The sequence below is a fragment of the Pelophylax lessonae genome, assembly GCF_965119305.1.
Source record: "Pelophylax lessonae genome assembly, chromosome: 5".
NCBI classification, from domain to species: Eukaryota; Metazoa; Chordata; class Amphibia; order Anura; family Ranidae; genus Pelophylax; species Pelophylax lessonae.
Window position 1 is genome coordinate 315,112,996 of NC_138772.1, and position 27,646 is coordinate 315,140,641.

Sequence of the window (27,646 nt, forward strand, 5' to 3'; positions counted from 1 at the left end):
TAAAATTTCTTGTCTTTAGCTGATAAGAAAATCTAAAGATCATAAAGGGAGATAGAGCAAGAAAAAAATGGAGAATTTTTTACTAAATAGTCTTTCTATATAATTAGTTATGTACGATATCTGCATAGGATACTGCTCTAAGGAAAATGGCATCTCTGAGAAAGAGAACCTAGAAAGACAAATGCAGTCACCTTGACCATGCAGGACAAAGGACAGTGTCCCGTATAGGATTCCCCTCCCCCCAGCACTAGTTATAGCGTTACCAGACCTTCCTCTAAGGAACCTCATTCTTTCCCTGGTGACCTCTTTCCCTTTTGTCCTCTCAGTTGTTCCTCTTTTTTTAGACTAAAATATAGATCTCTATAAAAAGATATGTATTATTTACCTACCAAAAGTGTTATGTTACATGACAGCTTTCATCCAACCATTTGTTATTTTAAAAAACGATTATAAATGAAAGGAAGTGGTCAAACGTTTGACCTTGGCTATATGCTTTGCTCTTCCTTTTTATCTCAGTAAAGCTGGCCATACATTGATCATTCAGTCCCTGCTCATCTGGCCGAATTTCAACCAGCGTGTGGCCGTTGCTACTTATTTAAATGACTTCCATGGAAGAGAAATGTGGGATATTTTTTCTCGATCAGCGGCTGCAGGCACTTATCATTGTATTCTGACAGCTTAGGGTGCTGCTTTCAGAATCCAGAGGTAGGGGGATTCCCCCATTCCCCTCTCTTTTTTTATTTTTTTTGGCCCACTGGCCGAATGAAAAACTAACCCTGTATGGCCAGTTTAGGTTAGGAGGTGTATTATTGCAATACATTATACATATGCAAAATATGTTTAAGGGCTTGTTCTCACAAAGTGCGGTGACTGACATTTTTCCGCACTGGATATATGCCATATAGATTTGTATAAGTACGGAGGTTCAGTGCAGTGAGCTGCGGTAAAATGCAGACTAGGGATAGACCGATATGGTTTTTTCAGGACCGATACCGATATTTTGGTCACAAAGTATATATATGGGCCGATATTTTGTACATTTAAAGTTTTGAAAAATAATGACAATTTGACACGAATCTGGTACTGAACATGGTTATGTTTGTTTATTAACATTTTAACAATAACCACTTAAGCCCCGGAGGATTTGGCTGCTCAAAGACCAGGGCCTATTTTGCGATTTGGCACTGCGTGACTTTAACGGACAATTGCGCGGTCATGCGACACTGTACCCAAATGAAATTGACACCCTTTTTTCCCACGAACAGAGCTTTCTTTTGATCACCTGTGTGATTTTTACTTTTTGCGCTATAAACAAAAAAAGAGCGACAATTTTGAAAAAATAACAATATTTTTCACATTTTTTATATGAAATTCCCCCAAAAAATGTAAAAATCAAAATTTTTTAACATTTTAGGCCAATTTGTATTCTGCTACATATGTTTGTTAAAAAAAATCACAATAAGCGTATTTCGATTGGTTTGCGCAAAAGTTATTGCGTCTACTAACTACGGGAAAGATTTATGTCATTTTTATTGTTTTTTTTTTACTAGTAATGACGGCGATCTGCAATTTTTTTTTTGCGGGACTGTGACATTGTTGAGGACAGATCGGACCCTTGACTGACATTTTTAACACTTTTGGGGGTCCCAGTGACATTACTACAGTAATCAGTGCTATAAATATGCACTGTTACTGTAAAAATGACACTGGCAGGGAAGGGGTTAACTTTATTGGTGATCAGTGGGTTAAATGTATCCCTAGGGGCATGATTCTAACTGTGGGGAGGCGTGGCTTGTGATGTAACCACAGAGACATACGATCCTACATAGCAGGATCGTATGATCTCTGCTGTTACACCAGGGAGAATGACAGGCGGCTTTGTTTACATTAGCCACCTGCCTTTCTCCCTCTCCAGCGGGAGATCGCGAGTGACCGGTGGACATCGGAGCGCTCGCCCCCTAGAGGCTCGTAGGCGAGCGACATAGCCCTACGTCGGTTTGCCTGTAGAAGGCTGACTGCCGCAGTAAATAGTCGTGCGGCGGTCGGCAAGCGGTTAACGGCTTGTTCTTCACATCTTACCTGCATGAAAACTTGCAGGTACATCAGTTTCCCATCATGTGAACGAACGAGTCCTAGAAAAGTAGACAACTGTAGAAAACTGTGAAAAATAAAGCGCTGGGAAAAAAAACTAAAGGCTTCCCAAAACAAAATTTACAAAAACTGCTGCAGTAGTGCACTCACTGTCTGCAATGATTAAATCTAGTAGCTGCAGTTCAAAAGACAATAGACTGGACACTAGTACTACTCACTTTCATTACTCCCAGTTAAGTAGAACAATATTATAGTGCAGAAAGCATAACAATTTAGCATGTTCGCCAGTTAAACGGCTTCTGTATTTTTTATATATTGCTGCCACTTCACTAAAAACACGCTCACTTGGTACTGAGGAAGGAGGAGCAGAAAGGTATCTTCTAGCATGAGAAGCAAGTCTTTTGTAGCGTGCCTCATTTTCTTTCCACCACTGAAGAGGATCACTTCTTCTGTCAATTACTAGTTCCTTCAAATAGAGATGAAATTCATTATCCAGGGTCATTATTGCAGATTCAGAAGAATCCTCTGCATGAGGCCCCAATAAAACACTGAACATTCGACCACGATAAAGTTTCTCTTCTGTCCGTTGTCTTTTTGGAAATTTTTTCTCTTTTTTTAGCATCCTGTTTTTCCAGATGGCTGGCTGGCACCCTGTGGTGGGTGGTTGGCTAGCTGCCACCCTGTGGTGGGTGGCTGGATGACACACTGTGGTGGGTGGCTGGCTGGCACCCTGTGGTGGGTGGCTGGCTGGTTGACACCCTGTGGTGGGTGGCTGGCTGACACCCTGTGGTGGTGGGTGACTGGCTGTCTGGCACCCTGTGGTGGGTGGCTGGCTTGCTGGCGCAACATACGCAATGACGTCATTACAATATCGTTAATATCGGCAAGTCCCGGTGCCGATACCGATATATCGGGAAAAGTGAATATCGGCCCTCCAATAATCGGTTGATCCCTAATGCAGACATACATTTTACTACAGAGCACTGGTAGGCACCACATGTAACTGCACAACAGCACAACACACTGCGCTGCTGTGCAGAGACATGAATGATGTGTGCTTTAAATAAAGTTAATAAAAATAAATGGAAAAAAGTAAATGGTGAGGCTCTAATAAACATTGCATGAGTTTGCCTTATTGGTGACTTTTCCTCAGCAACAACAACATATTTCTAAGGTAGGGGTTCTACAGGAAACTGTCTTTACTCCTTTCAATATAATTTGAGAATATATAGGGTCATGAAACAAGACAGGTAAATATTTAAGAACAGTAGTCCTGAATTTCACAAATGCAATACTGAAAAGAGTAGAGAACACAGGGATGTTGGTTTGCTGGGAGATTTTTTATTCTTTTCTTTCAACAAACTACTATGTGGAGTATCCTCGGCAATACTAATGGCTCTATTAGGATGGACCTAGAATAACCCCTGTCCTCAAACCCTTGTGCCATATCAACAGCTTCTTTCTTAAAATCATCATCTTTGCTACAGATATGTTTTAGTCTCAGGAACTGACCCACAGGTATACTTTATATAGTATGTTTTGGGTGACTGGAATCGGCCCTTGAAAGAGCATTACCTGCAGACGGTTTTCTATAGAGACTGGGGACCACATTGCTACTGCCACCTGTTAATCGGACATCCAGAAACTCAATGGATTTAGAGTCCCATTGTTCGTGAAGCGTAGATTTAAATCGTTATTATTCATGTATTGTAACCAGTCATCCAGTTTGTCCACATCAAGGGAAAGAAAAAAAGCAGATCATCTATATAGTGACAGTAAAACCTGGTATCCAGACGACGGGGACTGCTAGATCCAAAGATACAGGGCCTCTCCCACCACCACATGTGGAGATAGACTAGGGAAGGGGGAAAACTTGGCCCCTATAGAAGCCCCGCATCTTTGGATATAGCAGTCCCCATCGAAAATAAAGAAAATGTGGGTGAGCAGGTGTTCTAAACTTAATAAAATAAATTCCTGATGGACAAGGGAGTAACTACTAAACCTCTTTAAAAAGAAAGAAATTGCTTGTAAACCTAAAGAACGAGGGATCGATGAATAGAGGCTCGTGACATCACATGTGATCCACCTATAATCAGCATTCCAAATGTTTTAACAGAGGAGGTGTAGCTGCAGGATTGCCACTTGGAGCGGTATACTATTTGGGTTTACTCTAGGAGAGCTGGACAGGGCTGTAGAAGGTCCTTAACCCATCAGCAGGACCGATATCTGCTCCTTTGTGCAAGGAAGAACTGCCAGAGCCCTACAAAATGACCTCCAGCAGGCCACTGGTGTGAATATCTCTGACCAAATAATCAAAAACAGATTTCACGATGGTTGCCTAAGGAAGGGCCCAACGACCTCTAGCAATTCCTGTGCTCACTGCCTGGCACCGTGGAGATCAACTGCCATTTGTCATTGAACATCAGAATTGGCAGATCCGCCACTGGCGCCCTTTGCTTTTCACAGATGAGAGCAGGTTCACCCTGAGCACATGTGACAGACGTGAAAGGGTCTGGAGAAGCCGTGGGGAACATTATGCTGCCTGTAGCATTGTTCAGCATGACCAGTTTAGTGGTGGTTCAGTGATGGTCTGGGGAGACCTATCCATGGAGGGACGCACAGACCTCTACAGGCTAGACAATGGCATCCTGACTGCCATTAGGTATTGGGATGAAATCCTTGGACCCATTGTCAAACCCTACGCTGACGCAGTGGGTCCTGGGTTCCTCCTGGTGCATGACAATGCCCGGCCCCATGTGGTGAGAGTATACAGCCAGTTCCTGGAGGATGAAGGAATGGATACCATTGAATGGCCCGCAAGCTCGCCTGACCTAAATTCAATAGAACCCCTCTGGGACATTATGTTTCGGTTCATTCAATGCCGCCAGGTTGCAGTCTGTTCAGGAGCTCAGTGATACCCTGTTCCAGATCTGGGAGGAAATACCCCAGGACATCATCCCTTGTCTAATTAGGAGCATGCCCCGATGATGTCAGGCATGCATACAAGCAAGTGGGGGCCATACAAACTACTGAGTACCATTTTGAGTTGTTGCAATGAAGTTTCAGCAAAATGGACTAGCCTGCTGCTTCATTTTTTTTCACTTTTGATTTTCGGGGTGTCTTTGAATTCAGCCCTCTGTAGGTTAATTATTTTAATTTCCATCAAACGATGTGGCATCCTTTCATTTGTAACTCATTACCAAGTCCAAATCAGTATAGATATCCAGCATGATATTTTTCCCCTTTGAGATCTGATGTGTATTTAAAGTGCTCCTTTTATTTTTTTTAGCAGTATGTAGATGTTCACTATATTGTCAAATATAGTCAATATTGAGTTGGCCCACCCTTTGCAGCTATAACAGCTTCAACTCTTCTGGGAAGGCTGTCCACAAGGTGTGAGTCTATGGCAGTCATGTCCAATGTTCGGCCTGCGGGCCAATTGCGGCCTGTGTTTCGCTTTAATACGGCCCCAGTAAATCTCTGAGCGCCGCTGGGATCTCTGGCTCTTTTAACAACGTGGGACTGGACGTCCTGAGTCAGCGGCCTTGCGATCTCTTGGACGTCGTGGGATTTGGTGTGTTCCTTCTCCCTGCACTGTGTGTTCCCCACACACAGCCACCTGTAGGCTGCTATCTCGTGGAGCCGACTGAGGATCGGTGTCATTTGTTCAATTCTACTGCCTGTTTGAAGAAGTTTTTTTGTAAGTGCAATTTTATACATTAACCACTTTACCACCGGAGGATTTTGCTGTCTTACCTTCAGGCCACTTTTTGCGATTCGGCACTGTGCGACTTTAACTGACAATTGCGCGGTCGTGCAACGCCGTACCCAAACGAAATTTACGTCCTTTTTTTCCCACAAACAGAGCTGCGATTTTTACTTTTTGCGCTATAAACAAAAAAAGAGCGTAAATTTTGAAAAAATAACAATATTTTTCACATTTTTTTATATGAAATTCCCCCCCAAAAAAATGTAAAAATCAAATTTTTTTTAAATTTTGTTTTCTGCTACCTATGTTTGGTAAAAAAAAATCACAATACGCGTATTTTGATTGGTTTGCGCAAAAGTTATTGTGTTTACTAACTACGGGAAAGATTTCTGTAATTTTTGGTGTTTTTTTTTAACGAGTAATGGCGGCGATCTGCGTTTTTTTTTGCAAGACTGCGACATTGCGGCAGACAGATCGGACCATTAACTGACATTTTTGACACTTTTGGGGGTACCAGTGACATTACTACAGTAATCAGTGCTATACATATGCACTGTTACTGTAAAAATGACACTGGCAGGGAAGGGGTTAATTTTATTGGAGAGGGAGGGGTTAATGTATGCCTGGTGCTTACTAACGTGTGTGGGGGGAGGTGACTGAGTGACACAGGGACAGATCGCAGGTTCAGCTATGCTGAACCCTGCAATCTGACCCTGTCTGTCACTTAGGAGATCCGCCCGCTTTGTTTACACAAGCGGGCGAATCTCCAGACTTGATTCCCCAACGATCGGGAAAGAGCGGCGGTGATCACCGCCGCTCCTCCCCTGGCCTGACTCCCGCTGTGAATACAGCGGGAGCGCGCCGCCCACAAGGGAAGGAGTCCAGCGACGTAGGTCTACGTCGCTGGACGGGAACGAGCAACTTTGCCGCAGTACAGTCAACGTGACTGGTTGGCAAGTGGTTAAACACTTAGTTTTAAATACAGTAGTACGCACTTAGATGCTTTTTATTCCTATATATACCTTTGTGTGCTGGCTGGCTGACATATTATTCCGCTGGTTAAACGGGAGACATGACTGGTCCTTATATACAAGGGATTGCCATTCACAAAGCTGTAAGCAGGTGGAAAGCTGAGGATCATCTTCCACTCTTCCCTTCAACCTTCCTTTTTGGTGGAGTAACGTGTGTAGAACCTGCTGATAATACAGGGGTCTTACGCATTGGATTGCATATTGGTGAGGGGTTTGTCACCTGAAGTGGATCTGGTTTTCTGGCACCCTCTCTTTTTCATTGGACCCTACCTGTTTATCTAGGGACTTTTGGGCCTTACTGCTATATTTATTTGATGTGTGATAGACACGTTTTTTATTGCACTGCACTGTTTTTTGAATTCTTGTATCTTTTTTAGGCTTAGTAATGTTCCTAGCTTAGTGTTCAGCTTGCAATTCTTAAAATAGTGCATAAAATTGCATAAAATAGTTAATTTGTAATTAATTTTAATGGTTCAAAGAATGTCAGGCAAAATGGTTGGCCCTCACGCATGTTCACTTCATCAAGTCTGGCCCTCTATGAAAAAAGTTTGGACACACCTGGTCTATGGGGATGTTTGACCATTCTTCCATTTTTGAAGTCAGGCACTGATGTTGGATGAGTAGGCCAGGCTCGCAGTCGCCGCTCTAATTCATCCCAAAGGTGTTCTATCAGGTTAAGGTCAGGACTCTGTGCAGGCCAATCAAGTTCCTTCACCCCAAACTCACTCATTCATGTCTTTATGGACCTTATGGACAGTACATTTACACTGCTATAGAAGCTGTACACTCACTACTTTACTTTGTAGCAAAGTGTCGTTTCTTTAGTGTTGTCACATGAAAATATATAATAAAATAGTTACAAAAATGTGAGGGGTGTACTTACTTTTGTGAGATACTGTAGATAGATAGATAGATAGACAGACAGACAGACAGACAGACAGACAGATAGACAGATAGACAGATAGACAGATAGATAGATAGATAGATAGATAGATAGATAGATAGATAGATAGATAGATAGATAGATAGATAGATAGATAGATAGATAGATAGATAGATAGATAGATAGATAGATAGATTGATAGATAGATTTATGTGTGTTCTGTGGTCACCATCAGGATTTATACCTTCTTCCACCTAGGCCAAAGGTCTTGTGCCAATGTCTCTCTCCTCCATCCCCTGACTGGTTAGCTATAGAACCACACTGACACGATCAGACATCATAGTCACTCAAGGTTTGGGGACAGATAGAGATAGTTCTCCTTTATGCAACATGATATTGAGTGGCTGTGTCCCTGGCAGCCTTGATGACCTAGGCCATAGCTTAGGTCAAATCCAACCCCGATGCCCACAGGGACCGGTCAAATTTCAATCCATGTATGGGCACAGTGGCTGTACATAAGTCAATACACTGATAGTCATCTGTACACCAGTGTGTCAGATAAATGCCGGTCAATTAGCTCTGCTGACTATAGCTGAGAGTGCTGATCACTGTATTCTGACAGCAATGTCAGATTCCCCCATCCACACCGATTGTATGAATGAGGGAATCAAGTCAGTTGTTTTTCATTGAAACCGCTGGTCGAATGAAAAATAATTGGAATCATCCATGGGCTGTTTTATATAAAATTCTTTATACAGAGCCAGGTGCACAGGATGCATAGCCTTTGAACTTTGTTCACATAACAAACAGTTGTGATGATCAACTTTATCTTTGTTGCCATAGAATGCAATTAAAACTGCCATAGACTGTGAATATCAGCCACAAGTTAATGATCAACATACAACACAAAGTAGTGGAAACAGAATGAGATTTTACACAGCCTGGGAAGAATGTATAGAATGCACTTATGAAGATAACTGGGTCCAAAGCAGGAAGTTAAATGAACTTTTACTTGAACATTTTTTATATACTTTATCCCTTTATTAAATTTCCAAAAGGAAAAATGTACAATGTACGAGGGTATAAAGGATAAAAAGAAAAGAGCACAGAATATAAATGGCTCATAAGAAGGAACATAATATGAACACATTTTGTGTACATAAAATGTGAAACAGGTTATTCATGGGTGTGAGCTCACACAAAAACTCAGAAAGCGTTAACTAAGGGTGTAAAAGGGTGTAATCTCAATGCTTATGATAGTGTTAATCAGTCATATATCAATGTATCTTACTGGGTAAGTTACTGGGGCATTTTAAGTTCTTTAAAAAAGAAAATGTAGTTTTTTGGCTAGTTTTATTTTGTTTTATCATTATAGCAGTAGTAAGGAAGTAGAGTCTACTTAGCCAATGTAGTACATTATGCCAGGTCTTAGGATATACTTATGAAATGTATAAGCTCTGCATTATATTAAAATCAAAGTGCAGCGCTAAAGAATTCTAACAAAACAGATAAATGAATAAATAAAATTGCAAGCATAAGTAAGAGTCCCAAAGTGATAAAGGTGTTCATGCGGACATCAAAAATAACAAGATGTGCCCCTCAGTACAAATCCTCCAGCCACACTAGCTCCTCAACTCCAGATATGACCCCTGGGTTAACAGTGCTTCCTTTAGGACGCAACCTCTTATATTGAGTTGCTTCCTTCTCCCTCACATCCGCTGATAAAGTCCCGCCTTTGGGGACGTAACGCGTACGGAGGGAGGAGGAGTCTATGATGTCACCCGCAGCCATCCATCTTGGAGATTCTACACATTTTACACATGCTGTGATACCGCGCACTGGTGTATAGTGCTGTTACCGGTAATTATTTTATCTGTTTGCAATAAATTGCTCATTTTAGTACATTACACATTATGTGCTGCATTTTATTTTTATACATCTTACACTGACGAATCAGGTTGTATGACTGAGGAATCCAGCTCTCTTTATGAGAACGTCCCTGCCACAAACATCCCTGCATCCCTTTCCCAGGAAAAGCTTGTTTTGACCCGTCTGTTAACCCAGGGGTCATATCTGGAGGTGAGGAGCTAGTGTGACTGGTGGAGGATTCGCACTGTGGAGCACATCTTGTTATTTTTGATGTCCGCATGAACACCTTTATCACTTTGGGACTCTTACTTATGCTTGCAATTTTATTTAATCATTTATCTGTTTTGTTAGAATTCTTTAGCGCTGCACTGTGATTTTATTATGATTTAGTCTGGGATTTGATATTTTTGTCCTGAGTGTCCAGCTGCTTTTGTTTGCTTTTATTTGTTTAGTGTGGTGCGCTGATTTTATCCTATATATTATAAGCTCTGCATTGTCATTCTCTCAGAGAACAAAGCAAAGACGACACAGTGGGGCCTAAAAGTATGCAACACTGATAGCCTTCAGGAGCTCATTAACTATACAGATTACACTTGTTTCAAGGGCATGATGGACAACAGTACAAGGTTTGTCTTTCAAGTCTGTTGTCAGTTTAAAACATTAATGGCAGCATTAGCATCTCCTTAAGGGACATTATTTTTAGATCTGCCTGCAGAAACACAACTATGTGTGTTGGGGCCCCACAAAAAAAAATTACGGGGGATCCCCTGCCTCTCTGATCTCCATTTTAAAGGGAATTTTTCAAATTTTAAAGAATACAAATTTCTTTCATAGAGTCCGTATCTATCCATTCCTTGTATTCAATGTTTATTGGCAGATGTTATTGCTTTTTGCACAAACTATTATGTTTCCAAACAATGCTGGACCCCTATATTTCCAGGCCCCACAGCAATTGCATTGTTTTCAATGGCTGTAATTACAACATTGTCTGCTTGTGGTTTTTTTTCTGCTTCATTCACCTAAACACGTGTAAGAACCACTAACAATCTACAACCATACCATAATTTACCAAAGTCCTATATTTATATTTACGAACATCTCTGGCAGCAAATGATCTACAATCAAAAATAGCTAATCATTAATTTTTTTTTTTTTTTATTGCCTTAGTGGACTGATTGGCAAATCTGCTTTGTAAATTCTGTTTATGATTAGTAAATGTGATGTGTTTCTCTCACCTATGACATTACAAGCGTGTTACTCATCCTTAGATTCAAAACAGTCTCTACTTTAATGCAAGCATTTGTCTTTGAATTGTCTGTATCTGTTGACTGACTGCCTATCATTATCACCTTGTAAGCATCAATTTTTTAAAATTATTACCCCTGTTTATACTAAGGTTACCAGATTTTCATAATAAAATCTAGGGACACCCTACTTACTACACCCACAAAACACCCTCATTTGTAGCCTCACCTACGGGATCAAGTACCACATAGATTTCAGGGGGAAGGATTAAGTAATGCAGAGAGTTCAGGGCCAGATATATTTAATGCCCAGAATGCAGGGGTCAGGGTTAAGTAACACCCAGAGTGAAGGGGTCAGGATTACTCAACGCACAGAGTTCAGTGGTCAGGAGTAAGTAACAACACAGTGTTCAGGGGTCAGGATTAACCACTTGCCTACAGTGCACTTTCACCCCCTTCCTGCCCAGACCGATTTTCAGCTTTCAGCGCTCTCACACTTTGACTGAGAATTACTAAGTCATGCAACACAGTACCCATACAAAAATTGTGTCCTTTTTTTCACACAAATAGAGCTTTCTTTTGATGGTATTTGATCAATACTGGGTTTTTTATTTTTTGTGCTATAAATAAAAAAAGACTGAAAATATCGTGAAAAAACGCATTTTTCTTTGTTTCTGTCATAAAATTTTGCAAATTAGTAATTTTTCTTCACAAATTTTGGCCAAAATTTATACTGCTACTTATCTTTGGTAAAAAAAAACCAAATAAGTGTACATTATTTGGTCTTTGTGAAAGTTATAGAGTCCACAAGCTATGGTGCGAATCATTGAAAATTGATCACACTTGATCACACCTGATGTACTGAAGGCCTATCTCATTTCTTAAAACACTAAAAGGTCAGGAAAGTACAAATACCCCCCAAATGACCCCTTTTTGGAAAGTAGACATTCCAATGCATTTAATAAGGGGCATGATGAGTTTTTTGAAGTTGTAATTTTTTCCCACAATGCTTTGCAAAATGAAGATTTATTTTTTTTTATTTTTATTTTTTTACAAATTGCCGTATTAACAGGTTATTTCTCTCACACAGCACATGTATACTTGCAACTACACCCCAAAACACATTCTACTACTCCTCCTGAGTATGGCGATACCACATGTGTGAGACTTTTTCACAGCCTGGCCACATACAGAGGCCTAACATCCAAGTAGCAGCGTCCGGCATTCTAGGAGCACAAATTACACATATAATTTCCTGACAACCTATCACACTTTTGAAGGCCCTGGAGCACCAGGACAATGGAAACCCCCATAAAATGACCCAATTTTGGAAAGCAAACAGCCCAACGTATAATTTTTGAGGCATAATGAGTCTTTTGAATATGTCATTTTTTTCCACAGGTTTTTGGAAAATGTGGAAAGAAAATGAAAACACATTTTTTTTACACAAAGCTGTCCATTTATGCAATATTTCTAACACATCGCATGTACATAGCAAAACTTGCACCCCAAAATACATTCTGCTATTCCTCCTGAGTATGGCGATACCACATGTGTAACACTTTTTCACAGCCTGGCCACATACATAGGCCTCACATCCAAGTAGCGCTTTACACAAAGTTGTCCATTTATCCACTTTAAGACTGGGCCTATTTTTGACACTTGGTGTTTACAAGCTAAAATCATTTTTTTTGCTAGAAAACTACTTTGAACCCCCAAACATTATATATTTTTTTTTAGCAGAGACCCTAGAGAATAAAATGGAGATCGTTGCAATATTTTTTATCACACCATATTTGCGCAGCAGTCTTCCAAATGCGATTTTTTTGAAAAAAATTCACTTTTTTGAACTAAAAAATAAGAAAACAGTAAATTTAGCCCAATTTTTTTCCATAATGTGAAAGATAATGTTACGCCGAGTAATTTGATACCCAACATGTCATGCTTCAAAATTGCGCATGCTCACAGAATGGTGCCAAACATTGGTACTTAAAAATCCCCATAGGCAACATTTTAAAAATTTCTGCAGGTTACTAGCTTAGAGTTACAGAGGAGGTCTAGGGCTCAAATTATTGCACTCGCTCTAACGATCGCGGCGATACCTCACATGTATGGTTTGAACACCGTTTACATATGTGGGCGGGACTTGCATATGCGTTTGCTCCTGCGCGCGAGCTAACGGGGACAGGGCGCTTTAATTTTTTTTTTTTTCCTATTTATTTTATTTATTATTTTTTTATTTTTACACAGTTTAAAAAAAAAAAAATGTTTTGATCATTTTTATTCCTATTACAAGGAATGTAAACATCCCTTGTAATAGAAATAGGCATGACAGGTCCTCTTTATTGTGAGATCTGGGGTCAAAAAGACCTCACACCTCACAACTACACTAAAAAAGAAAAAAAAAAAAAAAAAATTGTTGAAAGAGGAAAAAAAAAAAGCAAAAAAAAAAAGCGGCCCTTTAAACCGGTTGCTAGGCAACGTCTTTTGACGTAGCTCCGGTCCTCCAAGACCATAGAGTTGAATGAGGGCCATTTTCCCCTCACTCGACTTCCTGTCTCTGAGGATCAGGAACCGGATAGTTTTCCCCGCTGCCGGCGGGTCCGGTAAGCTGGGAAAACGTCTGGGACGTGGCAGGAGGGGGGGGGCACCTCTTCCCCTGCACCGTAAGGGTAATTCCGCGGCGAATCCGCCACTGGGACCACCCTTATCTGAAAGCCGACCGCCCGCCGTTTCAAAAAATACTGGGGTTATGGGGGCTATCTGCTGCCATAACCCCAGTATTTAGCTTTTAATGGCCGACGCATATAGTCGTTAGGCGGTCAGTAAGTGATTGCATGTATATGGCAAACAGGTGACGATGACTGACGGGGTGACAGGTGACGATGACTGATGGGGTGACAGGTGACGATGACTGATGGGGTGACAGGTGACAATGACTGATGGGGTGACAGGTGACGATGACTGATGGGGTGACAGGTGACGATGATTGATGAGGTGACAGGTGATGATGATTGATGAGGTGACAGGTGACGATGATTGATGGGGTGACAGGTGACGATGATTGATGGGGTGACAGATGACAATCACTGACGGGGTGACATGTGACGATGATTGATGGGGTGACAAGTGACGATCACTGATGGGGTGTCAAGTGACGATGACTGATGGGGTGACAGGTGACGATGACTGATGGGGTGACAGGTGACGGTGATTGATGGGGTGACAGGTGACGGGCGATGGTCACTGATGGGTGACAGGTGACAGGCGATGGTGCACGGCGGCACTGATGGCAGTCTCTGGTGACCGGTGAACTTTAGGCTATGTTCACATGTGAGCGTAGCGATCATGGGCAGAATCACTGTGATTCTGCCCGTGATCCAGAAATCATTGCAAATCGCTGGACTCCTGTGCGTTGCCCGTGATTTGCAATAGCACCCCAAACGCTGTGCGATGTTGCCGCCATTTCCGCCTGCCGAATCGAGGTAACATCGCGCAAACAACGCATGACGCTCCAAAGAAGCTCTTGTACCTTTTTTGGGCGTCATGCGATGTTTGCGCGATGTTACCGCGATTCGGCAGGCGGAAATGGCGGCAACATCGCACAGCGTTTGGGGTGCTATTGCAAATCAGGGTCAACGCACAGGCGTCCCGCGATTTGCAATGATTTCCGGATCGCGGGCAGAATCGCAGTGATTCTGCCTGCGATCGCTACGCTCACATGTGAACGTTATGGGTGTCAATTTCTGGGCACTGATGAGGTGACTGTTGGGTGACAGGTGACATTGGGGGGGCTGAGGACTGTGTGGGGACCTTTATTAGTGTGATTTTTACTTTGTGACAGGTACACAGAGCAGTAACTCACTATTTCTAGCTCTGCTCCCCTCATACTGGAAACTGTATGAGGGGAGAAGAGCTAGTAACACTGAGTTACTGCTCTTTGTTTACATTTTGTGATCGGCTGTGAATGGATTCACAGCCGATCACATAGTAAACAGTCACTGTCAGTGACTGTTTACTACCGCCGGTGACAGCTGTGTTCCTACGGAACACAGTGCCACCGACATGACCGCGCTGCGCGCTCCCGATCGCGCATGCGCGGTCATCTTGTGGGCGCCTTCATTGTGATCGGCTGTGTCATTGGAACACAGCCGATCACGTGGGAAACAGCCACGCCCATTGGCTGTTTCCCCCCTGCCGGTGACGGGGGGTGTCCCGGGGACACCCCGACACCGGCAGTGCAGGGCGGCGCGCACGCGATCGCGCGCCTGCCCTGCTTAAAGTGCCGCCGTCATATGACGGCGGCCCAGGATAATGGTCGCTCCGCTCCGCCGTCATATGACGGCGGGCGGGCGGCAAGCGGTTAAATAACACAGGGAGTTCAAGGGTCAGGAGTAAGTAACAACACAGAGTTCAGGGGTCAGGAGTAAGTAACACACAGAGTTCAGGGGTCAGGATTAGGTAACACAGGGAGTTCAAGGGTCAGGATTAAGTAACATACAGACTTCAGGAGTAATTAACACACAACGTGCAGAGCTCATGATTAACCACTTCTGGACCTGAAGAATTTGCCCCCTTAATGACCATAATGACCATATTTTGCGATTCGGCACTGCGTTACTTTAACGGACAATTGCGCGCCAGTGCGGTGCTGAACCTAAATAAAATTGAAGTCCATTTTTCCCCACAAATAGAGCTTTCTTTTTGGGGTATTTGATCACCTCTGCGATTTTTATTTTTTGCGCTATAAACAAATAAATAGCGACAATTCTGAAAAAAAACAACTATATTTTTTCACATTCTGCTATATAACATTCTCAAAAAAGAGAATTTTTAAATATTTTAGGCCAATTTGTTTTCTGCTATATATTTTTGGTAAAAAAAAATCTCAATAAGCGTATCTTGATTGGTTTGCGCAAAAGTTAACTACGGGAAAGATTTATGACATTTTTGTTGTTTTTTTTTTGCTAGTAATGGCAGCGATCCGAGATTTTTTGCGGGACTGCGACATTGTGGCGGACAGATTGGACCCCTGACTGACATTTTTGACTCTTTTGGGGGGACCAGTGACATTACTACAGTAATCAGTGCTAAAAATATGAACTGTCAGGGAACGACTCTGGCAGGGAAGGGGTTTACAGTGTGGGTGATCAAGGGGTCAAATGTGTAAATAGGGACGTGTTTCTAACTGTGGGGGTGTGTAGCTTATGAAATGATCATAGAGACCTGTGATCCCATATAGAAGGATCAAAGGGGCTCTATGATCATTCCGCCCCCGGTTCACACTTATGCGAGTGCGGGGTTCGAATGTAATGTCGGAGCGCGCTGCTCCTTCATTACATGCAATCGGCTGTGCGGTGTGAGTTTAGCCATACACTTTGTATGGCTAAATTCACACCGCACCCGCAGCAAACACGCACAGGACCCTTTTTTGCAGCCGCATCAGGATCGGATCGCACAGCGGTTCACACTTGTGCGATCCGATCCTGTGCGAACTGCAAGATCGCACTGCAATATGCGATCAAACTGGGGGTGTCGTTAAGATTACATTGACACCCCCAGGGTATCGCATATGGCAGTGTGAACTGCCGGGAGTGCGTGTGCGATGCGGGAACAGGCTGCGAATTCGCAGCCTTCCCGCATCGCATAAGTGTGAACCAGACCTCCAGGGAGAAGAATGGTCAGCTGTGTTTACAACAGCTGACTGTTCTTCTCTCTCAGCGGGGAACGATCGCGGGTTTCAGGTGGCAATCGGAGCCACCTGCCCCGTGCATCTGCTTCCCTGCTGACGAGCGGGGTTTGGAGTGCGGCGCGTGCTCGTCCCCTAGCTCCCTACGAGCGACCGATGTATACCTACAGTGGTTTGCGCAGGAGCAGCTGCCTGCCGCAGTATAACTGCGGCGGGCGGTCGTAAAGTGGTTAGGTAACACAGAGAGTTCAGGGGTTAGAATTTAGTGACACACAAAGTCCAGGAGTCAGGAGCAAGTAACATGCAGAGATCAGGAATCAGTAGTAAGTAATGCACAGAATTCAGGGGGGTCAGGATTAAGTAACACAACACACAGTGTAAGGATGGAGATTAAGTAATGAAGAGTTCAGAGGCTATGAATAAGTGACACACAGAATTCAGAAAGCAGGAGTAGCTAACATACAGATTTCGGGAGTCAGGACTGTGTAAAAGTACATACCATACAGAGTTCAGGGTTTAGGATCAAGCAACACACAGACTTCAAGGATCAGGAGTAAGTAACACACAGAGTTCAGGGATCAGGAGTAAGTAACACACAGAGTTCAGGGATCAGGAGTAAGTAACACACAGAGTTTAGGGGTCAGGATTAGGTAACTCACAGAGTTTTAGGGGTCAAGAGTAAGTAATGCACAGAGTTCAGGGGCCAGATATATGTAACGTCCAGAATGCAGGGGTCAGGGTTAAGTAATGCCCAGAGTGAAGGGGTCAGGATTAAGAATCACTCAGTTGGAAAATTATGCCCCCCACCTTCTAAAATGACTTGTAAACTCAAACAGGTGTAGCTAATCACCTTCTCAATGGCACACAAAGCCATTTGACTTTGAAAAACATGAAAAGTTCTTTCCTGGAGCATTTCAGTTTCTGATAGAGCAACTGAAGCATACAATCAACTATAGATGGCAAGATGGCAAGACAGCAGGACACTGTTAAAAGAGCTCTGGAATAAAATTGTAGACAGGCACAAGTCAGGATATGGATACAAAAAAATTCAAAGGCTTTATCAATGCCTACAAGCACAATGAAGTCTATCATTAAAAAGTTGAGGGTATTTGGTGTAACACAGACCCTCCCTGGATCAGGACATTGCTTCTAACTGGATGAAAGAGCTAGGAGGAAACTGGTCAGAGAGGCTACCATGAGACCTACAGCAACTTTAAAGCAGTTGCAGGAATATATGACAAAGAGTGGTCATTGTGTGCATGTGAAACCTATATCACAAATTCTCCACAAATGTGGCTTGAATGGGAGAGTTGCAAGAAAAAAAGTCACTCCTTTAAAAAGGCCACATGCACCCATGACTGTGCTTTGCCAAAACGCACCTTGAAGATTCTGAGGCCACATGGAAAAAGGTGTTCTGGTCAGATGAGACTAAAATTTTACTATTTGGCCTCAACACCGAATTATATGTCTGGTGGAAATACAATACAGCTCACCATCCAAATAGCACCATTCCTACAGTAAAGCATGGAGATCGTACTATCATGTGTTGGGGGTGTTTCTCTACAGCAAGGACTGGAGCACTTGTCAGGATAGAAAGAAAAATGGATAGGGCAAAATGCCCTCAAATTCTCGAGGAAAATCTGCTGCTCTCTACCAGAAAGTTGTCAATGGGAAAAAGGTTTACCTTCCAACATGACAATGACCCAAAGCACACAGCAAAAATGACCACACAGTGGTTGAAGGAGAAGAACGGTTAATGTCCTTGCATGGCTTAGTCAGAGCCCAGACTTAAACCCAACTGAAAATCTGTGAAATTACTTGAAGACTGTAGTCCACAAATGGTCACCATCAAATTTAACTAAACTTGAGCAGTTTTGCAAAGAAGAGTGGGCAAATATTGCAACGTTAGTAGAGACACCAACGAAATAAAGAATTAAAGGAAAAGGTGGTTAAACAAAATACTGACATAAAGGATTGATCCTTTTTCTTACTCAGTGATTCAGTTTTTGAATTTTCAAACCTTTTTTCTGACATGCTGGTGTTATATCTTTCACTTGCATTTTATAAGTTGCACTGAGTAAATACAGCTGGACAAAAAATGTGTCTATCTTCATTTCAGGTTGCAAAGCAACAAAATGTGATTTTAAATGGGGGGGTGATTCTTTTCTTTACCCATTGTATTACAGCTAAATAGCTGCGTAAGGGGTGGGTAGGAGAGCCGCTCTCATGCTGACAGGCATGGAGGGAGAGGGGAGAGATCCACAGCAGAGAGCGGGATTATGGCGGCACTTAAACTGACCATGGTTTCATGGCTCAGCAGCCATGATTACCATGGTCAGCAAAGACAGGGGAACACAGGAACAGGCTGGATCAACCAGGTTACAACACAGGAAGGGACAAATTACACAGCACAAGCACTGTTATAGATCATGCCTTAAAGGAACAGGATCTTTTTTTTTTAGGGTTACAACCACTTTAAGTAGCACACAAAGTGCAGGGGTCAGGTTTAAGTAACACACAGCGTTCAGGGATCAGGATTAGGTAAAGCACAGAGTTCAGGGGTCAGGATTAATCACTTCCTGTCCAGCAACATATCGGAACGTCGCTGGACTTTCGTAGGGTTTTACCGGGATGATGCCTGCAGCTGCCCCTGGGGGCGCTTTGGGAGGGAAGAAGACTTGTTCAAAAATAGGGGGGTGAATTTGAACTCCCCCCCCAACACCACATTTTAGCGCAAGTCCTCTCCCCTGCAAAAGCACCCCCATCACATATCCTCCCCCCACCCGACCTTCTAGTACAAGTCCCCTCCTTTACAAAGCACCCCCAGCACATATCCAACCCCCCCACCCAACCTTCTAGCACATGTCCTCTTTCCTCCCAAAGTACCTCTCCCAGCACATATCTGCCCCCTCAACCCACCTTCTAGCACACTCCCCTTCCAAAGTTCCCCCCCAGCACATATCTGACCCCCTCCTCCACCCTACCTTCTAGCACAAGTCCTCTCCCCTCCCAAAGTGCCTCCCCAAGCACATATCCAAAGCGTGAGTTTTGTCTAACCATGCCCCTTAAGCCCCCCCCCCTACTGTAAAGTTTGGCCACACCCACTTTTTTCCATGGCGTACTTCCTCCCTCAAATATCCCTCATTCTGAAGGTTGAAAGTTGGGAGGTATGTCTTGTGACCTATAGTACATAAGGATGCCAGACACACTAAGACCTCCACTTTCTTTGTTTTTTTATAGTAGAGAATAGGTCAGCCTGCCTTTTTTACTTGCCTATACAAATCTCAGTAATAGTGTTCTAATAAATTTAAAAAGTGTGCATGCACATCTATTGGGAGCTTTTGTAAAACAAATAGGTATAACATTCAGCCCTGAAATGTACATGAATACATTTTATCTCTTTCTTTTGTTCTTTTACACTCTTTAATATTTTTTTTTCCTATATATAGTGTGTGTGTTTATTGTGGGGGTTCATTGTGCGTGTAGTGCCTTTCATGAACTTCTGTCCAGCCAGTGAAATACATTTCAGGGCGTTTGGCATTTTATATCAAAAGACAAGTTCAAAAACTCAGAGAAGGTTATCCTTGCAGAAGTTTTTAACATCACAATGACAAAATATACATTTTCCAGGGACTGTGTAGTATGTCTCCCCACCGACTCACCATGTTACCTCAGTCTGCTTTTTGACAAACTGCCCAACTTGGGTTATACAGACTCCTGTCTAATAACACACGGTCTTTCAATACTTCTCTTAGGGGATTGCCTGGTCAGATAATCTCTTTTTGAGGTCAGGGTAGACACGCCCCTATGTATGTTCACACATGCTGCTAGTGCAGCAACTTGTCTTCAGACGAAAGAGCCCTGAACCATAGACCGCCCTTTTACTAAAAGGGCTGTACACACCTGCAATCAGGATGTTCCTTTCCAGAAAATTGTGCACCCAATCCAGAAGTTACCAATTCTGAAGAAAACTTGAAAACCTATTTTTGTCCACTCAGACATCCCAGGGCCCCTAAGCCTACATAAGTGAGAACCGTGGCTGACATCTAACCCCCCTGACACCATGACAATGACAAGGCTTAGCACTATACTATATATATATATATATTTACAGTATATATATATATATATATATATATATATATATATATATATATATATATATGTATATATATATATACAATGTCTCACAAAAGTGAGTACACCCCTCACATTTTTGCAAATATTTTATTATATCTTTTCATGTGACAACACTGAAGAAATTACACTTTGCTACAATGTAGGGAGTGTACAGCTTGTATAACAGTGTAAATTTGCTGTCCTTCAAAATAACTCAACACACAGTCATTAATGTCTAAACCGCTGGCAACAAAAGTGAGTACTTTTCATAGGAATTTCTTTCTCTTTCATCTGGATGAGGGCAGGAGGGGGATTTCTGAGCTAAGCATGCCTGAGCTAAGGGCAGACGGATTCCAGGGAGTAAATGCTATATAAATCATCTGGCCTTACTTAAGATGATTATGGCTAGGATTGCTGGGGGGGGGGGGGGGTCAAAATGATTTCTGAACAAAATAAAGTATGGAGACCTGGATGAATTAGTGAGTTTCCTTTGAATATTAAAAATTAATTATAGGGGGCAGGGAACTGCAGGCGACAGAGATGGCCACGACATCCTCACAGACCGGCGTCTCTCAAGCGACTAATAGCAGCCCTGACGGCTCACTTCCACCGGCGCTTAGACCTGTGCACCACCTGAAGCAAGATGGGGAGACGAAAGCCAGGAGAGGGGCCGAGGAATCTCACAGACTTCTTCCCCTCCACCAGCATGTCTCCCAGCCAAGATGATGCCGGTGGGTCTCCTGCAGCTACATCGAGCAGCATGACACATGCCAGGAATGGAGGAAAACAGGCACCCACCGAAAGAGGTAATAACAGTACCACTACCTCCACACACAATACCCCTAGCAACAGCCCTCAGAAGAGCAAATTTAAATACTTCACTCCACTCCACAATATGAAACTTGGGAGCATACAGAGGACTGTAATTCACAAGATGACACTAGGAAAATGGTGAAGATGATAGAGGATTTCCAAACTAAAGGTCAACCCATCATGGAGACTACCTTAAAGGAGATACTGATCTCCCTGAGAAGTACTCTCCACAGGGACATGGCCATACTTGTTTCTCAAGTAAGAGAGGAATTATCGGAGTTGGGAGACAAAGTGCACCATGTAGAGAGCTAAATGGGAGAGTTTGTTGTATCTCACAAAAAGTTGCTGGACACCCACAATAAACGGAAGGAAGAAGTGACCCAGCTTAAACCAAAAATAGCTGATTTGGAGGATAGATAACGTAGGAACAACGTGACGTTTAGAGGGGTGGCGGAGTCTGTCCCTCCAGTGGATCTCCGTTCCTACATGAAAAATATGATCGCAGCTTTACTCTCATCTGTCCCAGAGAGGGAATGGGTGGTAGATTTAGCCCACGGACCTTTGCGACCCTGGGTGTGACATGGAGGAACATCAGGGTCAGTGGGTATGACAGCATGACATGGAGGAATCCAAGGGTGTGACATGGAAAACATCAAAGTCCCTGGCTGTGACAAGGAGGGACATTAGGGTCCCCGAGTGTGACATGGAGGAATATGGGGGTCACTGGGTATAAAAGCATAACATGGAGGAACCATCAGATCAGGGTCACTGGGTATGACATAGAGGAGTTTTTAACCCCTTTCCTTTTTTTTTTTTGGGTGGGGGTGGCGCAAGTAGCTGGTCATGCCTAGGGCGTAAAATAGTCTAGCACCGCCCCTGCCGGTAAGCAGCTGGAAACGATTACAAAACTTATCCATAATCATGACATCCTGTATCAACGGAGACACTCCGCCAAACTACTTATCACTAAAGACCACAATACTCACATTGTGAACTCAGTGGATGAAGGTATCTGTTTGACTAAACAATGGAACCTCCTGCCGCCTTAAGAGAGCCCTATTAAGGCTAAATCCCCCAGCGGTCATTTATCACCTGAATGGGAGACTGTGGCGGGTTAAACATTACATGATATACCCTTTTAATCTCTGCTATTTGTGAAGTAACTAAAAGGGCCTTTTACAAGTCAGCCGTTTTGTGAGAGATGCTCTCCAGAGTTGAGGAACCCCCGATTGTTGTGCGCAGCACATACTGTTTCGTGAGCAAGCTCACAATTTTTTTAGAATATGTTTTTGTTATTTGTTCTTAAGTTTCTCTTTTTTCTTTATGCACCACAAAGTCAATCTTCATTACCTTGCCTATAAAGTAAACCTATACATGCCCTCACACTGGCGCAAGCACTGTGGTATCGTCTGTTACTCTAGGTAAAGGATTTGAACCTCTATCTTTCTGTTATCCCCTGCGGCAAGTACGTCACTAGCATCAATGTGGACTTAACCTTTTTACATCTTTTTAAAGGTTATTATGGTGTTTAAGTTAGTCTCTTTAAATGCACATGGCCTTAATAGCCCTTATAAAAGGAACGCAATGTGGGTGGAAGCTGGATCTTTAAAAGCTGATATTCTACGCATTCAAGACACTCATTTTTGCAAGGGCAAAGCACCTAAATGCACCCATAAGTAATATCCCATTTTTTGCACAGCAAAAGCCCCAAAAAAGAAAAGAGGGATAATGGCGGCCATTAAAAACTAGGTGTCATTTGTACCCTATGACTTTCTATCTGACCCTCAGGGAAGATACCTGGTGCTGACCTGTGATGTGAACAACTCAGCATATACTATAGTAAATTTGTACACTCTTAACGTTAGACAAATATAATTTCTTTGTAAGCTCTTAAGAAAAATCAAACGCATCCAAAGAGATATTGATGTGTGGGGATTTCAACTCCATCTTAGATCCCACTCTGGGTACTATAGCAGCCAAATCTAAGGCACACAGTCCTCTCCTGCCCTTTACACATGAGGCAAACCTTTATGAGACCTGGCAGTGCCTACATCCCTCGGAGAGGGATTATACGTTCTTTTCCGTTGCCCATAGGATCTACTTAAGAATAGATATGTGCCTTGTAGATTCAGTTCTTCTAAAACAAGTTGTCCATGCTGACATTCACATAATCACTTGGTCGGACCACGCTCCCATCTCGGTGACGTTCACGGACGATCACAATCTACATTGTGGCGTAATAACACATACCTTCTTCTTCATTACAATGAATACAGGAAAATCTGAAGCCAAGTTTACAGGAATTCTTCTCTCTAGCTATGACACCAACGTTTTTAACGTCTGGTTCGCTCACAAAGCTGTTAGCAGAGGATTGTTAATCCAACTAGCTGCAAGGGAGAAAAGAAAGAGGATGCAGACATAATTAATACATTGCTGTCCCAAATTAAGTCTTTATAACAGCAGGCCAAAAACTCCCCCAACCCCTAAACTTGTAGCAGATCTCCTACGCTCCAGACAGGATCTCCACCTACTGGAAAATGGAAAGCACCTTTCTATTCTCAAGGTAATGGAGCGGGAAAACTTTTAGCTAATATGTTAAAAGCCTGGCAACTGAAAGCTAAATTATCCTCAGTGATGGATCCCGCGACTAACTCTCGCGTTTTCCATCCTAGGGATATAGCAAACCCATTCCAAAAGTACTACTATTCCCTTTATAACTTAAAGGAAGACTTAACCACTCCCCAACCCACAGAAGCCATTTTCAGAAGCTTTCTTGACACTCTTAATCTTCCAGCAGGAGGTAAATCAACCCTAGATAAACTGAATGCACCAATTACCTCATTGGAGGTTAAGAGTCATCTGCTCCCATGCCATAATAAGTCACCAGGAGTTGACGGGTTTTCTGCATAATATTATAAAACTTTTGTTTAAGTTCTTGTCCCCCTTAAGACAGCAATGTTTAATGGGGCTGCATCCTCAGCCTCCTTCCCACCTGAAATGCTCCAAGCAGTTGTCATAACACTTTCGAAACTGGGGAAGAAACTGGATCACCCAAACATTTTTAGATCAATTTCTTTACTGAACACCGATCTAAAGGTCTACTCCAAAATTCTAGCCAACCGACTAGCAGATGTAACACCCTCCCTTATAAAGGCAGACCAAGTTGGCTTTGTTAAGGGCAGACAGGCCCCTGATGGCACTTGCAGGATGTTCAACCTTATTAAGATTGTGGAAAAATGTAAAGTGCCCTCTATCTCATTAATGTAGGATGCATAAAAAGCGTTTCAATGTGTGCATTGGGGTTTTCTAAGGGCAGTGTTACATAAGTTTGACTTGGAAGGCTTGATGAACTCTGCCATATTGGCCCTATACACTTTACCATCTGCATGTGTGTTTAACTCCAATGTCCTTTTGGACCCCTTCAGTTTTACCCGACCTGTACCCGACTTGTACCCGACAAGGATGTCTATATCAGTTATCTATATAGCTAGCTATTCTTATAAAATAGGCCTATTCGCCAATTATGTAATCCTTACACTGACCCGGCTTCTTCCTTGGTGGATACAATTGAGTTCTTGAAGCTTTTGTGAAGATACTGATAACATGTCTTGTTTTCTACCCAGAAGAGAACTATGGGCAAAAAAACTTAATCCATACTTTTCTTTTAAACAATTTTACTTAGAGTAAAACGTCAGAGGCATACTGGGGAAATATAAACAGCTTGTAACTTATTATATATATAATTTATTATATAATATAATATTATTATAATTGTAGGCACTGTTTTTGCATTATCATTACAATTCTTTCACATTCTAGACCAGAATTCTCAATATATTGTCTATATTTATGTCTGTTCATTTTCTAGATGTTAGTGAGTGTTGCACGCTCTCTTCGTGGTCCAAAATCCCTTATATGGAGGAGTTTCTCCACAAGTAGTTATGTGTCTGCACATGGTAAGTAAAGAATGTCTGTAATTGTATTTATTCAATCAGTTATTAGTTAGCCTGTAATTTTGTAATGCTCTGCAACAAATTTGTGGTATTGTGTTACCCTCTCTTTTGATTACCAATACCTTGCTTTTGTTCATTGTGAGTTCTGGTACCTAATACTTGAGTAAATGAATGGGTAGTACCTGCAGACACCAAACAGAAACCTAGCATGTTGTGCTCATTGTATTATCCTTATCAAGGAAAAGTATACACAGTCATAGTTAAAAACAAAACTGGTTGCTATAATGGCACCTACGCTCTAAAACACACAGTTTTGCCAAACGTTACTGCATTGCATGATAAAACATGGCACACTGCATGCACTACATTTATTTACAATGGCACCGCAATGCACAAATACAGTAAGTGCCAATTAATTCAAGCTGCAATGAAGCACAATGTTGTACATTGCGTTGCACTACATTTTTAAAAAATATACAGGAACTTTTTTGTTCATTACCCTGCAATTATTTAGTATGGGCTGCCTTAACGTATTGCAATTGATGATGTACATTGTGGTGCACTGCACTATAAAAACTGTGCAAACAGTGATTTTTGAAAGTATTCCTGAGCCCATGCAGTGATGTCCATCACATAATCATGCTTGATCACATGCATCTAATACTGTGTTTGAGCCCTATCCCTTGCACACATCAATTTCTGCAGATTCTCTGAATCTTTTTAAGCTAACTCCACTTTCGTGGGTAAAAAAAAAATAGCAAATAAAGAAAAAATAATATAGCATATTTAATTGTTACACAAGTCATATTGTAACTGAATGTTATTAGAATCAACCTTTTCTTTTCATTCTGCAGCCGCTGTAATTTTCTGAAAATGTAATGCAATATGGCTACCTGGAGCTGTTCTGTACACAGAATGTGTCCTGAACACCCCCCCCCCCCCCCTGCTTGTGTGATTGGCTCACCAATTTTCCCAGAAGCCTGCCAAAGATAGATTTCTGGCATCCCCTGGAACAAAAATCAAATTTTTGGTGAGATACTCCCAATAGGAACACGTCTAGAGGGATACAGGCCCAGCAACCAATCATGTTACTGACCTGTAGTCCTTTACCCTAATTAATTGCCAATGGTTCTTCATTGTACCATTTACTTTGCTAGCTTTTTGTTGTCCTGTTCCAACTTTTTTGAGACATGTTGCTACCATCAATTTCAAAATTACCTTATTTTTTTTCCTACAATGGTACATTCTCTCAGAGAATTGCAAGTCATTGCATTGTTTCTTTTTTTTTTTTTTTTTTAAGTAGATTTTACAATGTCCCGATTTATTTGGGTTATAAATGAAGGAGCTGCCTTCATGCAACATTTGGTAACATGCATATTGTGATGCAATGCAGCAGAATGCGTAGAACTTAGGGGCCCATCACTTTCTTACATTAATAATAATGAAATGTAAATATATGATACATTATTTTTACCTGAACTCTATAATATGTTCATTAGAAAAAATATGCACTGGGGTAACAACAGAGGTTAGCAAAACTAACAACTATTTCTAGACCCGTCACCTCTGGAGGGTCCAACTCTTCTTTTTTCAGGAAAACAGAGTTCTTTTCCCCTGTTGTCCTTTCATATTCACAAGATAACCATGTTAAGTGAGGCATTTGAGCATATTGTAGAGTTTATTTATAATAGGCTGGTATCATAGTTCCATTTATTACATTTTGAATCGGCGTCCAGGGGAGTTTAGATGCACCCCAAAAAGAGTATTGCAGAAAATGTTGAAGCTATCACACCCTTGACCTTGATGTAATAATGGGAAAACCCTTGACAGCTATGCTTTTTCTTGCATTTACTTAATGTGGTTCTAAAGGCTCAAGGTTTTTACCTTAATGCATTCTTTGCATTATAGTAAAAATCTTCTACATGCAGCCCCCCCATTATAATTACCTGAGTCCACTCTCAGTCCAGCAATTCAGCACTGTGCACAAGAGTAGTGGTTCTCTCCAGTCTCTCCCTCCTCATGGCTTCAACACCTGTCAATCACAGCCAGTGAGGAGGGAGCATGGCTTAGGTAGAGTCTATGGTGGGCGCCCGGCAGGGAGGAGGAGAGAAGATCGCTGGCAGGGAACCCTAGAAGAGGAGGATGGGAGCTGCTCTGTGCAAAACCATTGCATAGGGTAGGTAAGTGTAAAATGATTGTTATTAAAAAAATATGGGTTCACACTATGGTATATCATATTTAAATC

The 27,646-nt window shown here is 42.2% G+C and overlaps 1 protein-coding gene across 1 annotated transcript in view; it reads left to right on the forward strand.

The window, feature by feature from the left end:
- The window catches only part of LOC309556030 (cytochrome c oxidase subunit 4 isoform 1, mitochondrial-like), a 90,135-nt gene that overhangs the window by 5,890 nt on the left and 56,599 nt on the right, over window positions 1–27,646 (forward strand). The window contains exon 2 of the mRNA XM_082258298.1: window positions 25,317–25,404. Within this exon, the coding sequence (XP_082114424.1) occupies window positions 25,317–25,404 (88 nt within the window). The remainder of the gene's footprint in view (window positions 1–25,316; window positions 25,405–27,646) is intronic.